We start from the raw sequence: 24591 nt of genomic DNA, 5'->3' as shown, positions 1-24591 counted from the left end.
TAGATGGCATAGTTCAAGAGGCCTAAAATTTCAAGTCTACTGAAATAAGGAGTTTTACTGCAAAAAGAGGAGTTAACTTCTTGTAAAATTCCTCTGGTCCCTCTCTCTCGAGTCCTTGGAGATGGGCGGCATACAAATCTAATAAATTATTATTATTATTATTATTATTATTATTATTATTATTATTATTATTATTATTAATGTATTTATGTCCAAAATACAGTGTGGGTCCCAGGCAGGTGAGCAGTATTCAATGATACATCTGGCAAAGGTTTTGTGTGCCCTGGTTAGAAGTATAACATTACCAGAGAAAAAACTTCGCAAAAAATGGTTGACAACTCTTAATGACTTTTTAGAAATGTTATTACAATGAGCTCTGGGCCTTAGATCTTTTGAAATGAGTACACCTCATCCTTGACCCAGTGTGGGTCATGTTGTATCCTGAAATGGCTACCTTGTAATTCCTGTAAATAGTTTGTTCCTCTTTCCAGCGCTGTCTGAGCCGAAGCAGGAAGTGTCTCCTGATTGGCTCAGACGCGGCCGGCTCTAGCTTTGGCGGGAACCGCAAATGTATAAAAGGAGCGGTTTCTCCAGGCAGAGTCAGTCGGTACTCGCTGAATTGTCACTTTGCCTTTGCTGAGCTGTCACTGTTCTCTGAGCTGAATAAAAGTACCGATTGCTTGAACCCTGCCTCTGGGTCTACTTCACTGGCGACGAACGGACGGAAGAAACATCGCGTGCAACATGAACAAAGTCCAGATCGGCCAGGCTCCGGAACTCTTCGATCCCGAGAAAACGACCTGGGACGAATACATGGCCACCTTTGATATCTTCCTCGAGGCGGCGGGAATACAGGACGCCGAAGCCGATCGCAGACGGGCTATTTTCCTTAATTACTGCGGCCCAGAAATCCGTGGACTGGCCCAAACTCTCACCGAACCGCAGCAAGCAAGAACCGTAGCGTGGGACGTCCTACAGGAAAAGCTAGCGAGCCACTTCAAACCGACCAAACCGGCCATGGTTTTTCGGCATCAATTTTCCATGATGGCTCAGAAGGAAACCGAGTCAATCAACCAGTTTACAACGCGGCTTCGAACGGTACTTGCTCAATGCAAGTTTAAAGACCCGGAAGCTCGCCTCACCGACGCCCTGGTTTTCGGCATGAAAAGCGCCACAGTGAGAAATAAACTCCTCACCGAAGAAGAGCCGACTCTACAAACCGTGATTAAACTAGCGCAAACCGCAGAAGCAGCCGACGCAGCGGCTAGAGAATTGAAAGAGCACGGAAGGCGAGAACTCATTGCCAAAATTGACTCCGCGTCTCCCAGCGCCGTGGAAACAGACGACCTCAGCCAACCAACTCACAGCGGGGACAACTGCCTCCTGGTGCAAGACCAGCCGAGACACCTTAGAGCTACTCACCCAGCCCCCTGCGCGGGCTGCCGGGGAAATCACCAGCGCCATCGATGCCCTTTCCGAGATGCTACATGCCGCCGCTGTAACCGTAGAGGCCACATCGCCATCGCATGCAGAGCAACAGCACCAGAAGAAACATTCGCCACACCGCAATACCAGCGACCACAAAACCAGACCCCCCAATCGCGAGAAAGGAGACCGTTCCGCAACTTGGGTCAAAGGAACTACTCAACCGCTAACCGCGACTACTATAGAGGTAACTCTCAATTTTCCGTGAATAACACGGCAACCAAAAAGGGGGCTAAAATTGTTATCTCACTGTTACTAAATAACCAGCCTTGCTCAATGGAGCTGGATACGGGCTCTAGATATACCATCATGCCCTGGGAAAAGTTTAAACTGTATATGCCTAATGTGTCTAAGGCTGACCTAAATCAAACCTCTTTGGTGATCAGAGACTTTCAAGGGGGAGTAATCTCGGTCCTGGGAACAGCAAATGTACCTATTGCATTCAAGAATGTTAAATGTACCCTTCCCATGCTTATTGTAATGGGGGCCAAGCACTCTCTTCTGGGTTTAGCGTGGATGGAACTGTTGGGGATCGAGATTTCGGGTGTGTGTAATGTAAACTGTGATAATATGCCTAACTTTGTGAAAGAATTCCCTGAAGTGTTCAGCCCCACCTTGGGGTTGTATAAGGGCCCCCCTATATCATTCTCTATTGACCCCAAGGTCCCACCGATCAGACTAAAACCTCGCAGGGTCCCCCTGCCGCTTCTCCCCAAACTAGACATACAGCTGGATAAACTCATTAGCCAAGGTATTTTGGTCCCTGTGGAACATGGGCCATGGGAAACTCCCATAGTTACACCTCTGAAGCCAGATGGTTCTTTAAGAGTTTGCGCTGATTACAAATCGACCCTGAATAAGGCACTCCAACACCACCCCTACCCCATCCCGGTTGTGCAACAACTTCTACACTCCCTGGGGGAGGGGAAAAGGTTCGCAAAGATCGACCTGGCGCAAGCTTACCAGCAACTTCCGGTCGATGAACAAACAGCAAACGCTCAAACAATTGTAACGCACAGGGGGGCTTTCAAATGCACGAGGTTACAGTTTGGGGTAAGCATAGCCCCAGGAATATTCCAGAGCATTATGGAACGCCTATTGTCAGGGGTAAATGGGGCCATTCCATACTTTGATGACATCTTAATTGCAGGGGAAAACCAGGAACAAGTAAACAAAAGAATAAGGGAAGTACTTAAGAGGTTACAGGACAAAGGGTTAAGAATCAAGCCTGATAAATGTGTCTGGGGAACCAACAGTATAGAATTCCTAGGATATAAAATAGATAAAGAAGGCATCCACCCCACAACAGAAAAGCTGAGAGCAATTAGAGAAGCCCCAGAACCACGAGATAAGAATGAGCTACAGGCATTTTTAGGCCTCCTTAATTTTTATTCCGTTTTCTTAAAGCAGAAGGCAACAGTAGCAGAGCCTCTCCATCGTTTACTCCAGAAGGAAGCCCGCTGGACATGGGGGAAAACTGAACGTGAAGCTTTTTCTCAAATAAAGGATTTATTAACTTCTAAAAGTGTAGTAGTCCAATATAGTGCTTCACTACCCATTAGGCTCACGTGCGACGCTTCGCCGTACGGCATAGGAGGAGTCCTAGCTCACGTTCTGCCTAATAAGACAGAGGCCCCAATAGCATTTTTCTCAAGAACCATGACCAGCACAGAGAGAAATTATAGCCAGTTAGACAAGGAGGCTCTAGCATTAGTGGCAGGGGTAAAGAAGTTTCACAATTATATTTTTGGAAGAAGTTTTGAACTAGTCACTGACCACAAGCCCCTACTAGGTCTGCTAGCCCCCAACAAGCCCACTCCACCTTTTATGTCTCCAAGACTAATCAGATGGGCTCTTTTCCTCTCAGGGTACCAGTATGAGCTCACCCACAAGGGGGGGAAGGAAATCAATCACGCAGACGGCCTCAGCAGGTGCCCCATAACAGACTTAGTGGAAGACCCTGTTCCTTCCACAGATGTGTTAATGATAGAACTCGAGGATAACCCACTAACCACGGCCAAAGAGGTAGCTGCACACACGCAGCAAGATCAAATCCTTAAACAAGTGGTGAACTGTGTTCTAAAGGGATGGCAAAATGATGTTGTGAAACCTGAATTGTGTGATTTTAAAAACAAAAGACTTGAGTTATCGTATGTAAAGGGTTGTCTGCTGTGGGGAGATAGAGTGATCATCCCCAAAAGCCTAAGGGAAAAGGTACTCAAAATGTTACATGTGGGTCATCCTGGGATTGTCAGGATGAAGAGCCTGGCAAGGGGGCATTTATGGTGGCCAGGGCTGGATGCTGATATTGAAAGTTGGGTTTCAAAGTGTGAACCGTGCCAAGAGTCACGGCCTAGTCCCCCCAAAACAACTCCGGCTGAGTGGGAACAGCCTGCTGGTCCTTGGTCTAGAATCCACATTGATTTTGCTGGCCCAGTGGGGTCCCAGTATTTTTTAATAGTGGTTGATGCCTTCTCCAAATGGGTGGAAATAATAGCAATGAACAACATAACCACAAGTGCCACCATCAAGGTATTGAGTAGACTGTTTGCATCCCATGGTTGCCCAGATATCTTAGTGTCTGACAATGGGCCACAGCTAACAGCCAGGCAATTTGAATTGTTCTTAGATGGCCTAGGGGTCAGGCATGCCCTCATCTCGCCTTATTCGCCCTGGGCTAACGGATTGGCAGAACGCTACGTTCGGGTGGCAAAGGAGGCATTGCGCAGGTCAGGCCCTGGGGATGTGCAACAAAACTTGGACCAATTCTTACTCACCCAACACATTACCCCTAACTCGCACACACATGTAAGCCCTGCAGAGTTATTGATGGGAAGGAAGTTGAGGTCACCACTAGACAGGTTAAACCCAAGGTTCTGTGTTAATAATAACCAAATGTGTGTAAAACCTGAAAGAGAAATGTATTTGGGACAAAATGTATATGTAAAAAGTTTTGATGGAAATGTAAACTGGATGAAAGGAATTGTTGTTAAGCAAAATGCACCAAAGACTTATATTGTAAAACTAGAGGATGGTCGTTTGTGGAAACGACACATAGACCACATTCGGAAGCGAACAGAAAATCAATTGCCACAAACCGCTGACATGGACTCTCCCCCTTCAACAGACTTTAGCACATTGCCCGAGTTAAGAAACACGCAAAGAGACTTATCGGGCCAGGGGGAACCATCCAGCGACGCCAAGCCATCCTCGTCCTCCGAAGCCTTCGTTGGGCCCACCAGGCCAAGTCTGCCGCGCCGGGAGAACAGCGGCGAGCCATCCTCCACAGTCAGTGTCGAAGGAGAAATTGAACTGCGCAGGTCAGCGCGAGCTCCACGGAGGCCCCACCGATTGGACGACTTTGTCACATGGCTTTCCTGATGGATGTGTCCAACTATGAGGGGAGGGGTGTTGTATCCTGAAATGGCTACCTTGTAATTCCTGTAAATAGTTTGTTCCTCTTTCCAGCGCTGTCTGAGCCGAAGCAGGAAGTGTCTCCTGATTGGCTCAGACACGGCCGGCTCTAGCTTTGGCGGGAACCGCAAATGTATAAAAGGAGCGGTTTCTCCAGGCAGAGTCAGTCGGTACTCGCTGAATTGTCACTTTGCCTTTGCTGAGCTGTCACTGTTCTCTGAGCTGAATAAAAGTACCGATTGCTTGAACCCTGCCTCTGGGTCTACTTCAGGTCATCTTTTAGTTTCTGTCCAGCTTATATTTGATGTTCTGATTTTTATTGCCAATATGTAAGACTGAGCATTTGTTAGCAGAGATCTGGAGTTGTCAATTGTTTGATCATTCAGATACATAACCTAGGTCATTTTGTAGGGTAGTAGAATTGTCTGTGGTGTTAAATAATTTTACATAATCAGCAAAGAGGACACAGCTACTTACAATAATCAGAAAGGTCGTTTATACAAAGATAGAAAGAGTGTTGGTCCTAGACTGCTGCCCCAGGGAACACTACTATTAACTGGGTTAATAGCTGGGTTTGATATAGTGTTTCCAATTTTAACTATTTGTTGCCTATTTGATAGGCAGCTATCCACTTGTGCAAGAAAGTAACTACTGAGAGTGGTGCTGGATTTCATGGTCTACTTGGGTCCTGGGAATGCCTGAGGCCTTCGTTGTTGCCCTTCCTCAGGCTCATGTAGACCAAGGAGCCCAGAGACACTCAGAGGAAGTCTTCATGGGGCATGCAATGGTGGATTTTGCTGTCAACTCAAGCCCCAGAAATGGCTGAGGCCTTCCCTGCTGCCTCCCCAGTCCTCGGCCTTGCATAGACTGAGAAATCCAGCAGCCTTTGGCTGAGGCCCTCCTTGTTACCACCACCCAGTCCCTGGCCTCACCTGGCTGGCTTAGCTGCCTCAGCTGCAAGCCAGGCAATCCTAGCTAATTGGGTTCTTCCTGTGTGTCTCCAGTAAAACTTAGTTTCAGCTAGACTCTGGAGCATCTGGTCACCTGCTCCATCATTCCAGCATCCATTGCATTGGAAATCAGTGGTTCTCCTCCTATTTCTCTGGTCAGTCAGAGTCAGTGTTGGCAGGAGGTCAGAGATCAGCTCCCAGGCCCCAACTTTATAGGGTGCTTTAGGAGTCTGTTCTCTTCCCCTGCTGTTTAACATCTATATGAAACTGCTGGCTGAGGTCATCTAATGACATGGGGTAAGTTACCATCAGTTCACTGATGATACTCAGTGGTACATCTCTACCCAGTGTCAGTTCAAGGAAGCAATGGAGGTGATAAGTCCAGTGCCTGGAGGCTGTGGGGGTCTGGGGGCTCAGGCTTAATCCTGACAAGACAGAGTGACGGTGGGTTTTGCCTCCCAAGGAGAACACCATCTGTCCTTCCATCTCTCATGGGGGGGACTTTTGGCTCCCTCAGAGATGGTCCACAACTTGGGAATCCTCCTCAATCTACAGCTGAGATTAGAACAACATCTCTCAGTTGTGATGAGGGGCACGTTTGCACAGGTCCACCTGGTAAATCAGTTGCAGACCTATTTGGACAGGGAGTCTCTTCTCACAGTCACTCATGCCCCATCACCTTGAGGCTTGATTACTGCAATACAGTCTACATGGTGCTATCTTTAAAGAATGTTCAGAGACTGCAGCTAGTCCAAAATGCAGCCATGTGAGCCATCTTGGGTGTACCAAGGTACATCCATTTATTACTCTGTGAGCTGCATTGGCTACCGATTGATCTCCAAATACAATTTAAAGTGTTGGTTATTACCTTAAAAGCCCTACATGGCTTAGGACCAGATTACTTACGGGACCATCTCCTGCCTCACAAATCCCAGCTGCAGGTCAGATCCCACAGAGTCAGCCTTCTCCAAGCAATGATGCCTGGCAGGGCCTAGGGGAAGGGTCTTCTCTGTGTTAGCTCTGATCCATTGCAATCAAATCCCCCCAGAGATTCACACTGCCCCCCAGCCTTTCAGCTTTTCAAAGTTTCTAAAAACACACTTTTCCTGGCAGGCCTGGGCCATTGAGTGTTGACATTCTGCTCCAGCTGAAAGCATGATTGTGATTGGAATGAGTTTGGATGAATGGGTTTAAATATATGGAATTTTAAGATTTGGGGTTTATGGTTGGGGTTTATAATTTGTATCTGCATTATGTATTGATTTTATTTTGTAAGGCGGTGGGCTACGAGCTGGAATGCTAAATTGCACTTGCTGCCATGGCTCATAAGTTCTTGCTGGACCAGCACGATTTTGCTGTCGCACCTGTGGAGGTAACAGAATCGCTCACAGAGCCATAGGTAAAACCTGTGCAATGGGTGCAATTTTGCTACCTCCACAGGTTCAGCAACAAAATTGCACTGGTCTCGCAAGAACTTACGAGCCACGGCGGAGAGTGCAATTTAATGTTCCAGCTCATAGCCCATCGCTGCCTGAGACCCTGGAGAAGGGTGGCCTAGGAATTCAGATAGATAGATAGATAGATAGATAGATAGATAGATAGATAGATAGATAGATAGATAGATAGATAGATAGATAGACAGACAAACAAACAAGTCAGTGCTATTTCTAATGGTATTAAATATTCATTCAATATAAAGTAAAAGCTACTTTTCTCAAGGAATATGTGAAAATAGAACAGCCTCAATTCTATTTAAATTATATCAGTTCAGTCTCTACCTATTTGTTTTACTGATCAAAAGAGCTCACAGGTGCAAAGAAATGGTCCTTCTTCTCTTTTTATTCTCTTTTATTTTATTGATTATTCCTTACACCAATCTACTTTTGAAGTAACTGCAACCAATTTTGGAGGGGTTACCTTTGCATATCAAACAGTTCTAATCCCCAAACAGCTGGAAACATTAATATGTGGAACAGCATTGATAATTTGACAAAATGTAGAGGGCAGAATGATTGGGTAATAGCAAAAACAAAAATTTGGATACTTGTTTCTTTCCGTCCATTTTTTTAATGGACTGGAGACAGAATGCGAATATCCGTCAATTAAAACAGTGATATTGTTATTAAATAGTTTATAATTATTTCTAATACTTTATAGATAATATTGCATATTAGTTATTATATATATTTGTCGCTATTGCATGGTAATCCATAGAATCATAAAGATAGCTATATAATTTATTTATCAAATGTATATACTTGCCTATCGCATAAACTGTGTCTCTGGGTGAAATAAATTTATTACTTATTATTTATTAAATAAATTTTTAAAATGAAAATGTAAACACAAAATACAACAAAATGAAATCAGAAGGCAAAATCAGATCAAAAAGCATATTTCCAAGGGAACAACATTTAATGTTTATATATAAAATGTTGTCAACTATGGAAGTTTTTTAAATAAAGGATAGCTTCTTCTGATCAGTGACTTTAGTAGAAACAGCTTTAGGACTGGCATGAAATTTCCTAGTGCTCCTTCCAAATTCTTCCCTGTAAAGACCAGATGTCTGCTTGGGGAAGATCAGAACTCAGCACTGTTAGTAACCAGCAAAACCACTTCTACCTCCCATCTCCCATTCCAGACACCATGTACTTTGAAACAGCCATGAGCATATTTGCTAAGAATCAAGTAGTTCAGAAATTTCTGTAGAAGGTGATGGGGGGAACCTTACTGTAAAATTATTCTTTCTCCCTTCTAAATGTTTGTTTAATTTATTAGTATAATGAACAATAATAAAATTCACTTGTGTATGTCATTAACAGGACTTTGGCTGTCTCAGGTTAGGAGGAGATAATCATAGCAGAATTTTTGATGTCTTTAATACAGTTTTAAAGAAATCATCAATGTGATTATATCCTCAAGAATCCCAAATCTTCATTTCATTGGGAAATAAGATAACATGAAAAAATTACATGCTAGATTACAGTGATGGCATCCTTCCAAGTGTACACAATTTAGCAACTGCTTTTCTAAGGGCCTGTTTCACCTCCCTGTTTCGTAGGCTGTATATCAGAGGATTGAACAAAGGGGTCAGGATTGTGTAAAACAGAGATAACACTTTGTTAATTTTTCTCAGGCCATCTGTTTTAGGCAAAATGTAGACAATCATTAAGGTGCTATAGAAAATGGACACCACTATGAGATGTGAGGAACAAGTTGAAAAAGCCTTTTTCCTCCCACTCACAGATGACATTCTCAAGATAGTGGAAACAATGAAGATATAAGATGCCAAAGTCAAGAAGAAAGGAATCAAAATACACATAGCAGATATGAGAAAAGTTACTACTTCAATAAAGTGAGTGTCATTGCATGCCAGCTTTAAAATTGGGTTCAGTTCACAAAAGAAATGATTAATTTCACTGGGGCCACAGAACTTCAATTGATGCATCAGATATAAAACTATGCTCATAACAAATAAACCATTGATCCACGATCCAATTATAAACTGGAGACAAATTCTGCCATTCATAAGTGTTGTGTAATGCAGCGGCTTACAAATGGCTACACACCTATCATATGACATTGCCCCTAGTAGACAACATTCAGCAACTCCTAAAATAGCAAATAAGTAATATTGCATCATGCAACCAATTACAGAAATTGATCTCTTCCTACCATACAAGAGATTAGCCAGCATCATTGGAAGGATATCAGAACTGTAGCAGATTTCCAGGCAAGAGAGATTACTTAGGAAGAAATACATGGGAGTGTGAAGATGGGAATCATTAATAACAAGCAAAATGATCAGGATATTCCCCACCATAGTAACAATGTAGATAACTAAGAGAAGATAGAAGAGGGGAACTTGCAGGTTTCCAAGTTCAACAAATCCCAGCAAATAGAAAGCTGCAATATTTGTTTGGTTCTTTTCTCCTGTTTCTGCCATGCCTGCAGATATGATGCAAAAAATATTTGATATCAGGGAAAGTAACTGAGATATTGTACTAGAAAACAGAAGCTTGTTGGATTTTTATTTTTATTTTGGGAACATTTCAGTGAATGCAGTTCAATTCAGTTAAGTCATGTGTCCAATGAAATAATTTTCATCTCAAGATGAACGAGTCTTTCGCAATGAAGGAGAAAGGAAGAAAGTTGCTATTTTAATAAATGAGAAAGAACCAATCTGAGCAAAGAAAAGTTTGAAATTTCACTCTTTCATAACAGTAGTATTTTCAAAATGTGCCCACTGCCCAATTTATCCAATTGTATTCTTCCAGCAGAGGTAGGCTAATGCCTGGACAGAGCGGGGAGGGGGACACAGTGAGGTAGTGAAAATGGAGGTCCACCCTAGAGTACCCAATTTGCACTGCAAGATATTGAAAGAAAATGCAGGGCATCCTGCATAAGCCACGCCCACAGTGTGGTACTAAAAATTTTGGTAGCCCTTCACTGTCTTCCAGTAAACTCAAATAATTGTTTTGCTTGTCTCTTTGCCATTTGTTTTTTTCAGAAACCTATGCAAAGTATGGTATGTATTCCTATTTCTTGGAATCAATATATACCTTTAATTTCCTACATTTTTCCTATTGTTAAGTTTACTATTTAAAATGTTCAAGAATCAAACAGCATTTGATATGTATATTATCAGGTTTTGTGACTTGTTTTCCTCTCAGTTTGCAAACAAAACATTCAAGTGTACATTCTTGGAATGTGCAGTAATCAGTTGCTGTACATCTGGGGGAAACTACATTTCACATAAAAAGTCCCAGATATATAAGCAGTAAGTTACAATAGATAGACACTGCTCCTAAGAAGCAGCTAATCTTTCCTTTTGTGAAGGTGGGGGTGGAGGTCGGGTGGGAGAAGGATAGACATTGTGAGGGTAATTTAAGAGCTAATAAATTGCACAGTATATCTGAGAAAAATAAGAACTAAAACTTTGAAACTGTCTCTACTTACAAAGTTGATATTAAACATAATACAAACATTATAGAAAATAGTAACTCTTGGTTACTGTGTTACTATTTTTTCCCAAGAACCATCATTTATCAAAGTAGCTCCCTCTAAATCAGCACCCTACAAATATTTTGGGATGGCTATTCCCAGAATTTTCAGTCAGAGTTGATTATTGATATACATTCATAGATCCTCCATTCTCAGAATGAATTTTCTATTCTTTAATGCTAGTTTTCTTTTTTAAAAAACAGAACAGTCAGTGCTGGTTTACTAATTTTGTAAAAATAATAATAAAAATTGACCTTTTAAAAAAATAAAAAATAACCTCAATGAGACTGAATCTAAATTAATTTTGTGTTTAGAATAAAATGGATCATTCTGGGATTTATTTGGCTAATATTAGACCCAGGAATAATAGTCCATCCACATAGTATGGAATTAACTATTACGGTCTGATATGCTGTGAGGCATTTATGTCAAGACAGCACCATGTTTGTATGGAATCTTACCTTGATCTCTATATTTCATTTAGGACTGATATAAACAAAGGAGTAATTGAATGAAACCTCTAAAAAGACACTATCCAACTCTGGATTTATCTTAAATAAAAAGGCACAGTCCCTACTGTGCAAATTAACTTAGTTTATTCTAGAGGGATAATATGTCTCCAGATGATGATGCATGGGAACCTCTGAAAACCTGTAGGCAAGATATCTCTTGGATCATATTATTGCTATCATCAGAGAATAGCAAAAGTGCCAAAAATGCTTCTCAAGAATAAGAGAAAGAATCAAATAACACTTAGGAGAAGAAATTGAACACCTGGGAAATGTGATATGCTTGTGATAGGCTTTACATGCATATTTTACCAAATCACCTGAAAGCAGTGAAACTATGACTGTCATGTGGAACTATGAATGTTTGATACCATGGTATCTTGCTTATGTGAGTCTTAATGACTCCCTAGTTAGGAGTAGTAAGGCAGGTGGGTGGCAATCAATGTTCCCTCTAATTTTTTTTTCATTGTGGGCGGAAAAGTATAATGTCTGAGCGGCACATTTTCATGCCTGGGCGTTGATCAGTGAGAAACAAAAGAGGGGTCACATGACCAGTGTTCCCTCTAATGTGAGTTGTTCGCTATAGCGCAGGAGAGTTGAGATGTCTGCCCACGAGTTTCCAATTCCAGCGCAGAGGTCTGACCTCTGCGCCGGAATTGGCAATTAGAATAAGGTGACCAGACCTTGATCATTTGTCCCGACTCCAAAATGCGGCATGACTTTAAAAACTGAGTGGATTGGATTTCCAGCCTCAAGAGAAAGAGAAAAGCCCAGCCGGCTAATTTCCCCCCTCCCCGCACTCCAAAATGCGGCATGGCTTTAAAAACTGACTGGATTGGATTTCCACCGTGGGGAAGGAGCGGGGAAAAAAGAAGGAGAGAAAAGTATGGCTTTTTCTAATTGGATATTGTATTTTTTAAATTCTCACTGAAGGCATTTGTAATTGCTTCTAAATGTTGTTGGTTTTACTTTTGAAAAAAAAAAATCAAAACAACCTCCTTAGGTACAAGTCAGCTGAAAGTCCTAGAGAGACTGAAGGTAGATAATTCATTAAAAATCAAGGCATGTCAAACTGATCTGTGTTTCCTGAACTAGATACTGGATATTGGATACTAGATGTAGAAGTTGTTTATGGTTATTCCCAGTTTCTGGAAGTATTGTCTACAAGGTGGGAAGATGTTCCTCTAAAGAGATGTCTCTTGTGGCTTGTACAGATATTTTAAAATGTGAAACATTTTCTAACAACCAAGATGGAAGGGACCTTGGAGGTCTTCTAGTCCAACCCCCTGCTTAGGCAGAAAACCCTACAGACAAGTGGGCATCCAACATCTTCTTTAAAACTTCCAGTGTTTGAGCATTCACAACTTCTAGAGGCAAGTAGTTCCATGGATTAATTGTTCTCACATTCACTCCTTGTTTCTAAGTTGCTTCTCTCCTTGATTAGTTTCCACCCACTGCTTCTTGTCCTACATGTACTCTGAAGAATAACTTGATTCCCCCTTCTTTGTGGCAGCCTCTTATTTACATTGTAAATAAGCTGTCTCAGACAGTTCTCTTAAAACAGAACTCTTATAAAATTGAACATTAAGTAATATCCTAATATACATTTCGAAACTTTGAACTAGAGGAATCAGCAAATGTATGATACTTTAGTGACTGGATAGATATTTAGCAAGATGTTTTATAAATTCCACTGCTGGTTGGCATTTATAGCCAAAGAAACATGCAAACAATTGTAGCCTTCTGTTAAAATGAAGCCTTCTGTGAACCTAATATACTAGTTGGGAGCAAATATACCTTTGTATTTCCACTCATAAATTAGTTTGATTAACAAAGAAGATAAAAACAAGGTTTTATCATGGTTAACGTGGAACTCATTACTGGACTCCATAGTGTCATCCCCAAACCCCCAACACTTTACCCTTAGATTATCTACGGTTGACTTATCCAGATTCCTAAGAGGTCAGTAAGGGGCAAGTACAAGTGCACTAGAGTGCCTTCCCGTCCTCTGTCCTATTGCTCACTTATATCTCCTATACCTTTCTTCTATTCCTATATCTCTTCTTCTATTCTTTCATTGATATGTTCTATTACTATATCTTCTTTTCTATTCTTTCTTAGATATATTTTATTATGAATATCTCTCCTCTATAACCTTCATCGTGTATTTTACTATGTTTGTGTATATATATATATATATATATTCCCACTAAAAGCCTCATTGTGTATTGGACAAAATAAATAAAAAAATAAAATATTTTTTTAACAAAGTCCTTCCTTCCTAGAAGGAAAAATAGAAAGAATAAAATGAAAAATGTGGATTAAAAGGGAATACAAAAAAATAAAAAAGAAGAGGGTTTGGTTCAAAGTTCTGCTCAAATTAAAGAAATTGGAGTTTGAGAAGGGTTGATTAAGCTTGGAGTATTGTTTTGTTTGCTCTTTTTTAACTTTAATTATTTTTTCTATTTAGATATATGAATTTAGGAATTGCTGATCTGTTTTAATAAGGTTAGAAGTATTGATTATAATAAGTGAGGCAGTAGGTGATACTGATTTGGATTAATGCATAAATGGAATTGAATTTAAGATTGTTGGAGAGATTAATGATATTAATGATTTGTAATTGATTGAAAATAGAGAATATTTAGAATTTTTTCCCTTTTTTTCTTTTCTCAAATTGACTGCATGGAGTTTGTTTTTTTCCTGCACAGCTGCGCGACCACACAGGCGAGAGAGAACATTGGTGGCAATCCTGGAGCGTGTACCAGTAGTGGCTGGTAAGTGGAACCCTTGTCTGGCGTTCAGGGAGGAGAAGCTGAACAAAATATGAAGCAACAAAGAATTGACACATAGGAGCAGTCAATACCATGCAGGTTTGACAAAGGATAGACACACAGGAGCAGTTAATACCATGCAGGTCAGAGCGATGGAACAAGGGGATTTCACCTGACAGGTATTCTGCTAGTAAAGTTTGTAATGTGTGGTATGAGCCAAGAAACTATAAGGACTTATTGGCATTACATAAATTGAACAAGTAAAGTGGAAAGAAGATTTCAACCAAGGGTGGGCAAAAGAAAGAAAGGAAGGAAGGAAGGAAGGAAGGAAGGAAGGAAGGAAGAAAGAAAGAAAGAAAGAAAGAAAGAAAGAAAGAAAGAAAGAAAGAAAGAAAGAAAGAAAGAAAGAAAGATGCTAGGAAGGAAAAAAGACAGAAAGAAAAAGAAAAATGGTTGGAAGGCTGGCCGGCAGAAAGACAGAAAAAGATAGTAGGAAGGAAGAGACAGACAGAAAGAAAAATGGTAGGTAGGTAGGTAGGAAGTAAGACAGACAGATAAGGAAAGGGGGGAGGGAAGAAGGGAAGAAGAAGGGAAGGAAAGAGGGAAAGAAAGAAAGAAAGAAAGAAAGAAAGAAAGAAAGAAAGAAAGAAAGAAAGAGAAAGAAAGACTTATGACCACTATTGAGCCCGAAGCATTGTTAAGTGAGATTCATCACATTTTACTCAATCCATGACATTTCCTAGCTCTAACAGTGATGTGCAAGCTAGGGAAGTACATCTGAAGGCATGTGTAATGTTCTAGTTATGGTTAAATGTGTGGCAGAAAGTGGACTCTGGGTGTGTTTTTCCTATCGCAGTAAGTGAGGTTGATTGTGTATAATTTTAGAAGAGCTCTGTGTGGGTGTATGTGTGTGCATATACACATATAGTTTATATAGTAGATAATGTATATTTTTGTGTGCCTGTGTATAATATGTATGTACACATATGTCATATATACATAGAATTAAATAGTATATTTTGCATGTTCAGTAATAGTAAATAGATAGGGAAATTGTATCTATTATTTTCTCTATCCTCCTGTTCTATCCCATGAATGATTTTAAACACTTTGATCAAGTCACCTCTTAAATGCCATCTTTCAAGGCTGAAGAGACCAAGGCATTGCAACCAGTAAAGGGCAGCAAAAGGTTCTACAGTGATCCCCCGCTCGTTGCGAGGGTTCCGTTCCAGGACCCCCCGCAATGAGCGGGTTTTCGCGAAGTAGCGCTGCGGAAGTAAAAACACCATCTGCGCATGTGCAGATGGTGTTTTTACTCCCACAGCGCTAGCGAGGAGCCGAAGATTGGGGGCGGCGCGGCTGTTTGCCGCCAGCATGGGGGGCTTCCTAGCAGCCCCCCAAACCCGGGTTGGGGGTCCGGGGGGCGCTGGCTCTCGGCGCTTTCGAGCTGAGTCCGGGAGCGAATTCGCTTCCGGACTCAGCTCAAAAGCGCCGATAGCCAGCGCCAACGAACGGCTTGTCCACGCTGGCTCTCGGCGCTTTCGAGCTGAGTCCGGGAGCGAATTCGCTTCCGGACTCAGCTCAAAAGCGCCGATAGCCAGCGCCAACGAACGGCTTGTCCACGCTGGCTCTCGGCGCTTTCGAGCTGAGTCCGGGAGCGAATTCGCTTCCGGACTCAGCTCAAAAGCGCCGATAGCCAGCGCCAACGAACGGCTTGTCCACGCTGGCTCTCGGCGCTTTCGAGCTGAGTCCGGGAGCGAATTCGCTTCCGGACTCAGCTCAACAGCGCCGATAGCCAGCGCCAACGAACGGCTTGTCCACGCTGGCTCTCGGCGCTTTCGAGCTGAGTCCGGGAGCGAATTCGCTTCCGGACTCAGCTCGAAAGCGCCGATAGCCAGCGCCAACGAACGGCTTGTCCACGCTGGCTCTCGGCGCTTTCGAGCTGAGTCCGGGAGCGAATTCGCTTCCGGACTCAGCTCGAAAGCGCCGATAGCCAGCGCCAACGAACGGCTTGTCCACGCTGGCTCTCGGCGCTTTCGAGCTGAGTCCGGGAGCGAATTCGCTTCCGGACTCAGCTCAACAGCGCCGATAGCCAGCGCCAACGAACGGCTTGTCCACGCTGGCTCTCGGCGCTTTCGAGCTGAGTCCGGGAGCGAATTCGCTTCAGGACTCAGCTCGAAAGCGGCGAGAATGAACGGCGTGGGCGGGCGAAGGGCGGGCGGCAGCGAGGAGTTTGCGTGGGCGGTGGGGAAACTCCTTGCTGACGCCAGCAAGAGGGGGAAGACCCGGGGAAGCCGCCCAGCAGCTGATCTCCCGGTTGCCATCTACGCATGTGTGCCCATAGAAAAAACGGGCACGCATGCGTAGATGGTATTTTGACTTCCGGGTTGAAAAATCGCGAAGTACCCTGTTCGCAATGGTTGGGGACGCAATAAACGGGGGATCACTGTACTTCCATACTGTGGGCATGGCTTATTTTGTGGGTGTGGCTTGACGATCATGTGACTGGGGGTGGCTTAAAGGTCATGCGACTTGCTTAAAGGTGGCCAAGTTGACATCACTCATGTCAAGGGTTTGGGTTAGGGTGCCTGGCCTCTCCTTACCTCAGAGATACAATTTCCCTATCTATTTACTATTACTGAACATCCAAAAATTATTTTCTCTATCACACAATACTAGGTGGGCAGCAGTTGCAATTCAACCGGCCGATGGCAGGAAGTGCGAGGAGGACTCAGAGTGGTTTCTCCCGGATGTAGAAGCTGCGTAGGGTTGCCAGGGCTGCCAAGGATCAGGCGGAAGGAGGCGAAGTGGTGGCTAGATTAGGACTCCGGGCCACAACTTCAACTGGCTGCTGCTTCTTTGGCTGGGGAGACAAAGGGGAGCACGTGGCTGTTCCCGCAGGCTCAGGAGGAGGAGGAGGAAGGGGGGGCATCTCACCCAGCTGCTCAGTCCCTGCTTCGGTGTCTTCCACTGGTTGGCATATGACTGGCTTCCCAACTCTCCTTGGCCGAAAGCAGGTGGACAAGCTGGGCTCTCCCCACCCGCTCGGGTGCCAGGCATGGAGCCAGGGAGCCTTGTCTGAAACCAAAGCACCAGGATTCTCCTTTGCCGCCATCACTGAAAACTTTCAAGGAGGGTGGAAGCCCCGCCGGTTGACAAGCCACCAGGCAGCTTCCTGCGCGTGTCAATCCATCCACGAGACTCCCTCTGGGCAGCCTCTACTGTCTTTCCCCCTCCCCTTCCTGAACAAGGATCCGAATGTCGGTGGTAATAAGGCAAAAGGGGTGAGTTTTGGTAGTGCACACATTATTCACTTTTACATTGATTCCTGTCGGAAAAATTGATTTTACATTGATTCCTGTCGGAAAAATTGTTTCTTCTTACGAACTTTTCTACTTACGAACCTGATCATGGAATGAATTAAGTTTGTAAGAAGAGGTACCACTGTAATTAGTCCAGGAATTTCTGTAAAACACAGGGAGGGGGAGGAGCCTTACTATAATTTATTTTCCCTTTAAATGTTTTATTTATTTATTTATTTTGTCAAAGTATAGTATAAACAGATTTCAAGCTGCCCCTTTAAAAATAATGAATACATACCATCAGAATTCTAATTTCTCACACTAGAATGAACACTAATAAAATTCGCTTACTTATGCCATTCACATTCACGGCTGAGGCAGACCTAATCATAGCAGAATTCTTTGATGTTAGATTACAGTGATGGCATCCTTCCAAGTGTACACAATTTAGCAACTACTTTTCTAAGGGCCTGTTTCACCTCCCTGTTTCGTAGGCTGTATATCAGAGGGTTGAACAAAGGGGTCAGGATTGTGTAAAATAGAGATAACACTTTGTTAATTTTTCTCAGGCCATCTGTTTTAGGCAAAATGTAGACAATCATTAAGGTGCTGTAAAAAATGGACACCACTATGAGATGTGAGGAACAAGTTGAAAAAGCCTTTTTCCTCCCACTCACAGATGACATTCTCAAGATAGTGGAAACAATGAAGATATAAGATGCCAAAGTCAAGAAGAAAGGAATCAAAATACACATAGTAGACAGGAAAAAAGTTACTACTTCAATAAAGTGAGTGTCATTGCATGCCAGCTTTAAAATTGGATTCAGTTCACAAAAGAAATGATTGATTTCACTGGGGCCACAGAAATTTAATTGATGGATCAGATATAAAACTATGCTCATAACAAATAAACCATTGATCCATGATCCAATTATAAACTGGAGACAAATTCTGCCATTCATAAGTGTTGTGTAATGCAGTGGCTTACAAATGGCTACACACCTATCATATGACATTGCCCCTAGCAGACAACATTCAGCAACTGCTAAAATAGCAAAAAAGTAATGTTGCATTATGCAACCAGTTACAGAAATTGATCTCTTCCTACCGTATAAGAGATTAGCCAGCATCATTGGAAGGATATCAGAACTGTAGCAGATTTCCAGGCAAGAGAGATTACTCAGGAAGAAATACATGGGAGTGTGAAGATGGGAATCATTAATAACAAGGAAAATGATCAGGATATTCCCCACCATGGTAACAATGTAGATAAATAAGATAAGATAGAAGAGATGAACTTGCAGATTTCCAAGTTCAACAAATCCCAGCAAATAGAAAGCTGCAATATTTGTTTGGTTCTTTTCTCCTGTTTCTGCCATGCCTGCAGATATGATAACGAAAATTATTTGAGCTACTCAGAAATGGTTTATGCAGTTCTTATAAGCCACAATCATGAAAATACACTCTCTTTTCACCAGTTGTTAACTTCCACAATGTGCTATGTGTTCATTCCAATCATATTCTACAAATAAACATTCCATTGTGGATTATTCCATATTTCATAATATGCTCTACTTATGTTTTCATTTTTGTTTGTTCCCATAGGAGTTTATACCTACATTTATGAAAAGGTACTTCTTTCTCTTTAAAATATTAACTGATGTAATATTTCATCTCCCATTTTTTTCTATTGCTAAATAAATTGACTTAAATGTCTCTAATGCTTCTAATCAATGTTATTTTGTAAAATAATAACAAAAATTGACCTTCTAATCATATATATTGTGACTCAAACAAACAAACAAACTAATAAATAAGTAAGTAAGTAAATAAGTAAATAAATAAATAAATCCATCCATCCATCCCTACATCCATGCAGCCATATATTCAGTAATGGGCAGCCAGAATTTTTACTGCTATTTATTTACTTACTTACTCACTCACTCACTCACTCACTCACTCACTCACTCACTCACTCACTCACTCACTTACTTACTTACTTATTTGTATGCCACCCCTCTCCGTAGACTCATCGTTCAAGTGAAGTGTTAAGTCCTCAAGTTACAACCTTACCAGTGTTGTTCGCAGGGATGACAATTTGTTTCACATTTCCCGTGCTCTCCTTCCTGGGTCACCCCCCAGCCTCAGGCTGGATAGCTAGGTGAAACGGTGCTGCCAGAAGCATAAATGCTGCCACCACCACTTCCACCCACACCTTCTGCTTGCACCTCAGATGGGAGGTGGCTGCGTGAGGCTGGAGGGGAGCCAGGCAGGAGAGAGGGAAGCTCGTCCAAGGCCAGGAAGGAGGAAAGAAGAAAAAAACGAGGAGTGCAGACACAGCAGCAGGGGGGGAAAGGAGAGCCGAGCCAAGACTGGTAATCAAGGAAGTGACTGCCGCCAATAAACTGGAACTGTGCACACAGTTTCATTTCCACCAGTGGAATTGCGTTCCACCCTATCCTCCCTGCTGTCCACCCCTGCATATATCCCATACATCTATATAACCATACATCCAGGGGTGGGCTGCTGCCCAGATGGGGGGGAATGCAGTTGGTTAGCAAAAATGGAGCTCCAGTCTCCCCCTACATAAAATTCAACAATTAAAACTTTCAGGCTTCATTATTGGAATGTGCAGTATTCAGTAGTTCAACCACTGGGCAAAACTATAAGCAGATATCTCCTATCTTTTATCAATTTCCTGTCACTACCTCATCTGATATCCAACTTCATTGACACTTCCTAGGGTTTGGGGTTTTTTTCAGTTGAGTCACAATCCACTTAAGTGAGCAAGGAAACATTTATATTTTTAGGAATTTTCTGTTGGGATGTGATCCATATTTTCTTGAATCTTGATCCAGACTTCTACAAATACAGAATCATATTTACTGATGAACTGAGATCATAGTTTATAGGAAGGGGGAAAGGGAGGGAGGGAAGGAGAAAGGAAGAAAGTTGTTATTTTAACAAATGAGAAGAACCACTTGGTAAATAAATGAGCAAAGAAAAGTTTGAAATTTCACTCTTTCATGCCAGTAGTGTTTTTGTAATGTGCCCACTGCCCAGTTTAACCAACTGTATTCTTCCAGCAACCTTCCTAATGAAGATATTCTCACATAAATATTCTGCTTGTCTCTTTGCCATTTGTTTATTTCAGAAACTTATGCAAAGTATGGTATGCATTCCTATTTCTTGGAATCAATATGTACCTTTCCTTTCCTACATTTTTCCTATTGTTAAGTGAACTATTTTAAATGTTAGAAATTAAACAGCATCTCATATGTATATTATCAGTTTTTGTGACTTTTTCCCTCTCAGTTTGAAAACAAAACATTCAAGTGTACATTCTTGGAATGTGCAGTAATCAGTAGCTATACATCTGGGGAAATTACATACAGATGCCCCCGTTCCTTTTCACATTTCACATAAAATGTCCCAGGTACATAAGCAGTAAGTTACATTAGATAGACACTGCTCCTAAGAAGCAGCTAACCTTTTCTTTTATGAACGTGGGGTGGGTGGGGTGGGTGGGAGAATGATAGACCTTGTGAGGATAATTTAAGAGCTAATAAATTGCACAATATATCTGAGAAAAATAAGAACTAAAACTTTGAAACTGTCTCTATTTACAAAGTTGATATTAAACATTATAGAAACATTATAGAAAATAGTAACTCTTGGTTACTATTTTTCCTATCATCTATCAAAATAGCTCCCTCTAACTCAGTACCCTACAGTTATTTTGGGATTAGGTTCTCCATTCTCAAAATCAATATTCTATTCTTCAATGCTAGTTTTCTTTTTAAAAAACAGAACATTCAGTGTTGGTTTACTAGTTTTGTAAAATAATAACAAAAATTGACCTTTAAAAAAATAAAAAATAGCCTCAATGAGAGTGAACAGAGCTCTAAATCACAATTAATTTTGTGTTTAGAATAAAATGTGAGGCATTCCTCTCATAATAGCAGCACCATATTCTGTATGGAATCTTACCTTGATTTCTATATTTTGTTCAGGACTGATATAAACAAAGGAGTAATTGAATGAAACTTCTAAAAAAGACACCGTCCTAGCTTTGGATTTATCCTATATGAAGAGGCATAGTCCCTACTGTGCAAATTAACTTAGTTTATCCTAGAGGGATTACATGTCTCTAGATGATGATGCATGGGGACCCCTGAACATTTGGAGTCAAGATGTCTCTTTGAATACATTATTGCTATCATTAAAAAATCATTATTGCTATCATTAAAAAATGCCAAAAATGCTTCTCAGTAATAAGAGACAGAATCAAATAACACTTAGGAGAAGAAATTGAATACATGGGAAAGGGGGAAAATGTGATATGCTTGTGATACCTGCATATTTTACCAAATCACATGATAACAGAAAAACTATGAATGTCACGTTGAACTACGAATGTTTGGTACCATGATGGCTTGCTTCTGTGAGTCTTAATGACTCCCTAGTTAGGAGTAGCAAGCCAGGTGAGAAACAGACACATGAACAGCATCTGAAAATCTCTATCACTGCACCATTTACCCTAATACTCAAATAAGTGCAAATAAATGTACACTCTTTCCAACATCTAGTCTTCCCAAACTTCTCAATGTTTTAATGCTACATCTCTTAAGTATTTCCAAGGGCCACGCTGTTTGAATTTTGGGTAGGTATAAATCCCCAAAGAGTTAGAAATTTCAGTTGGAGGAAAATATTTAGAGTTCCACAACTAACAACTACAGAATATATAATCTGGCTAGTGATGAAAATTAAAATTTGGAGGTTTGCTACTCTTACTTATCTAGAAACACTAAAAATAAAACTTGTACCATACTATTGACTGTAAATGAAAACAATGAAGGTTTGAAAATGTATCATTTCCAAACATTAAAGTCCTTAAAAGTTGCAACATCCCTTGAGCACTGTAAAGATATTTTGGTTACTTTAATATAATTTAGACTTGCTTGGTAAGTAACTACACAAATATCATAATATTTTAATGTTTTGTTTGTTTTACCTGCACGGAGAGAAGTGTTGTATTTTTCAGAATATAAGACACAGCATTCCCTCTCCAAAAGAGGATAAAAATTTGGGTGTGCCTTACACACTGAATGTAGCCCTGCCCAGCTTCTCAAACAGATGTTTTAACCCTGCTGTTCAGTTCAAAAAATCTCCCTAATCTTATGTTCCCGGGTCTATTTGACCCGGACTGCAAATTGATCATTTTAGGTACAGTACTTATATTTGGTCTTTTTGAAAGCTTTTTTCACCTGGAAACAAGGTTGAACACTTCTGCACACAATGGAATGAGAATTGAACTGAAAAAAGTAATCCTTATTGGTTTATTTTGCACATAAATGTGCCCCCCCCCCGTGTTTGTGGATTTTTTTTAGGTTTATAAGGCCAGGGGGGTGGCCCTTTTGTGGCAAAAATAAACCAATAAGAATCATTTTTTTCAGTTCATTTCTATTTTTCTTATGTTCAGGATTGTTCAATTTAGTATATCAAAACTTTTGGGGGAATATTCCTTAGAGATTTGTAGCCTAAAAAAAGTATAAATTGGGAAAAAATTCAGAAAACATGGGGGGAGGTTTTTTTTGATAAAAATAAAAATATAAGCCTCAATTTTTTCAGTTCAATTTTCATATCATTATGTTCATAAATGTTCAAACTAGTTTTTCAGTTGAAAAAGTTTTCAAAAAGATCAAATTCAAGTACCTAAATAAATTCTTTTTGGTCCGGTCATATACGACCAGAAACAGACTCGAACTGATGGGGGTTTTTTGCCCAGAAAAGAATTAGCCACCACCCCAAAAATATTGTTTTGATGATCAGCAATGTTAAATTGAGTAAATGAATGCATAAGATATTAAAAATATTTCGGATTTGAAGCTTGCATAAATATAAAGTGAAAATGTTTGCAAGCAGCCAAGGGGGGGGGAGGGCTTATTTATGATTGTAAACAACCAATAAGAAACATTTCTTTCAGTTCATTTATATTTTTCTTATATTCAGAAATGTTCAAACTACCAATCCCACACCAACTTTAGTAAAATTGAACACATTTTGCAAGCAAAACTATCCATAAATTGAAATATATTTCACAAAAATGGGGGGGCACGCATTCTATCAGCAAAATAAACCAATAAGAATTACTTTTTTCATTTCAATTTTCATATCATTGTGTGCAGAAATGTTCGGACCACTTTCCAAGTGAAAAAAGTATTCAAATTGACCAAACATAAGCACTTCAAATGAAGAGTTTTCGGTCAGGGTCAGGGTGACCCGGGAACACAAGAAGTGTGACTTTTTGTTTTTCAGCAAGAAAGAAACCCCCCACCCCCCCAAAAAAAATTCTCATAGAGAGAACCCCTGAAATGATGAAAAGTCATGAAATTTCAAGTTTCAGATATGCAGGGAAATTTTTTTACAGGGACTCAAACTTGGCTTCGGGTCACATACGACCCGAACTGAACAGCATTAAAGACTAAAAACAGCCTGTGAAATCTCTAGTTAAGTAGCTTTCCCCTCCACCAATCTCTGAAATCTCTGTTTCAGAGGCTGTGAGGGGCTACAATGGAGGTTTCAGAGGCTGAAAAACAGCGTCTGAAACAGAGGTTTCACAGAATGAAAAAGCAAGAGAGTTCTCAGCCAAGAACCTGTTGCTAAAGTTTATCCCTGGGAACAGCTGATTAGGGTATTCCGGGAGGCCAATCCACCCACCAGTCAGGTTTTTTCTTATTTTCTTCCCCAAAATCTAACGTGTGTCTTATACTCTGGTACATCTTATAGTCAGAAAAATATGTTTTATTATTAAAGAGAAGAAATATATTCTGAAATATTTCAGCGAAACATGAAATATAAATTATTATTATCTCTTTTATTCATTCAACATTATACTTGAAATGCTGTCAATTGACACAAATACCCCTTACTGGTGCTAATGGTTGATACGGGTTGCTGCCAGCATTCTAGGTATCAACCAGGTATCTTCTTAAAATATATGATGTCCCAAGTAGCACAGCTTTTTGCAGTTCCTCTGGTATTATTGCAGGAAGCTGTAATTTCTTGATGTGTTTTGTGAAATTCTTGGACATGGTACCAAGTGCCCCGATAACAATGGGTATCACTGTTACCTGTTTCATCCATAACCATG

General features: G+C 41.1%; 2 protein-coding genes across 2 annotated transcripts; both read right to left on the bottom strand.

Moving 5' to 3' along the window:
- Nucleotides 1-8829: 8829 nt before the first annotated feature.
- Nucleotides 8830-9795, bottom strand: LOC139153885 (olfactory receptor 2AP1-like). The gene has a single exon (XM_070728307.1). It carries the CDS (start codon nucleotides 9793-9795, stop codon nucleotides 8830-8832), a length of 966 nt encoding a protein of 321 aa, XP_070584408.1.
- An 8056-nt stretch (nucleotides 9796-17851) lies between these two features.
- Nucleotides 17852-18817, bottom strand: LOC139153884 (olfactory receptor 2AP1-like). Its single transcript, XM_070728306.1, has one exon. It carries the CDS (start codon nucleotides 18815-18817, stop codon nucleotides 17852-17854), a length of 966 nt encoding a protein of 321 aa, XP_070584407.1.
- Between the last annotated feature and the right edge of the window lie 5774 nt (nucleotides 18818-24591).

Source organism: Erythrolamprus reginae, chromosome Z (genome assembly GCF_031021105.1).
Source record: "Erythrolamprus reginae isolate rEryReg1 chromosome Z, rEryReg1.hap1, whole genome shotgun sequence".
Lineage (NCBI taxonomy): Eukaryota > Metazoa > Chordata > Lepidosauria > Squamata > Dipsadidae > Erythrolamprus > Erythrolamprus reginae.
This window is presented reverse-complemented; position numbering and strand designations above follow the sequence as displayed.

Bases quoted from the DNA above. Each gene is read 5' to 3' on its own strand.
- LOC139153884 (XM_070728306.1), bottom strand. From the start codon at position 18,817: ATGGCAGAAACAGGAGAAAAGAACCAAACAAATATTGCAGCTTTCTAT.
- LOC139153885 (XM_070728307.1), bottom strand. From the start codon at position 9,795: ATGGCAGAAACAGGAGAAAAGAACCAAACAAATATTGCAGCTTTCTAT.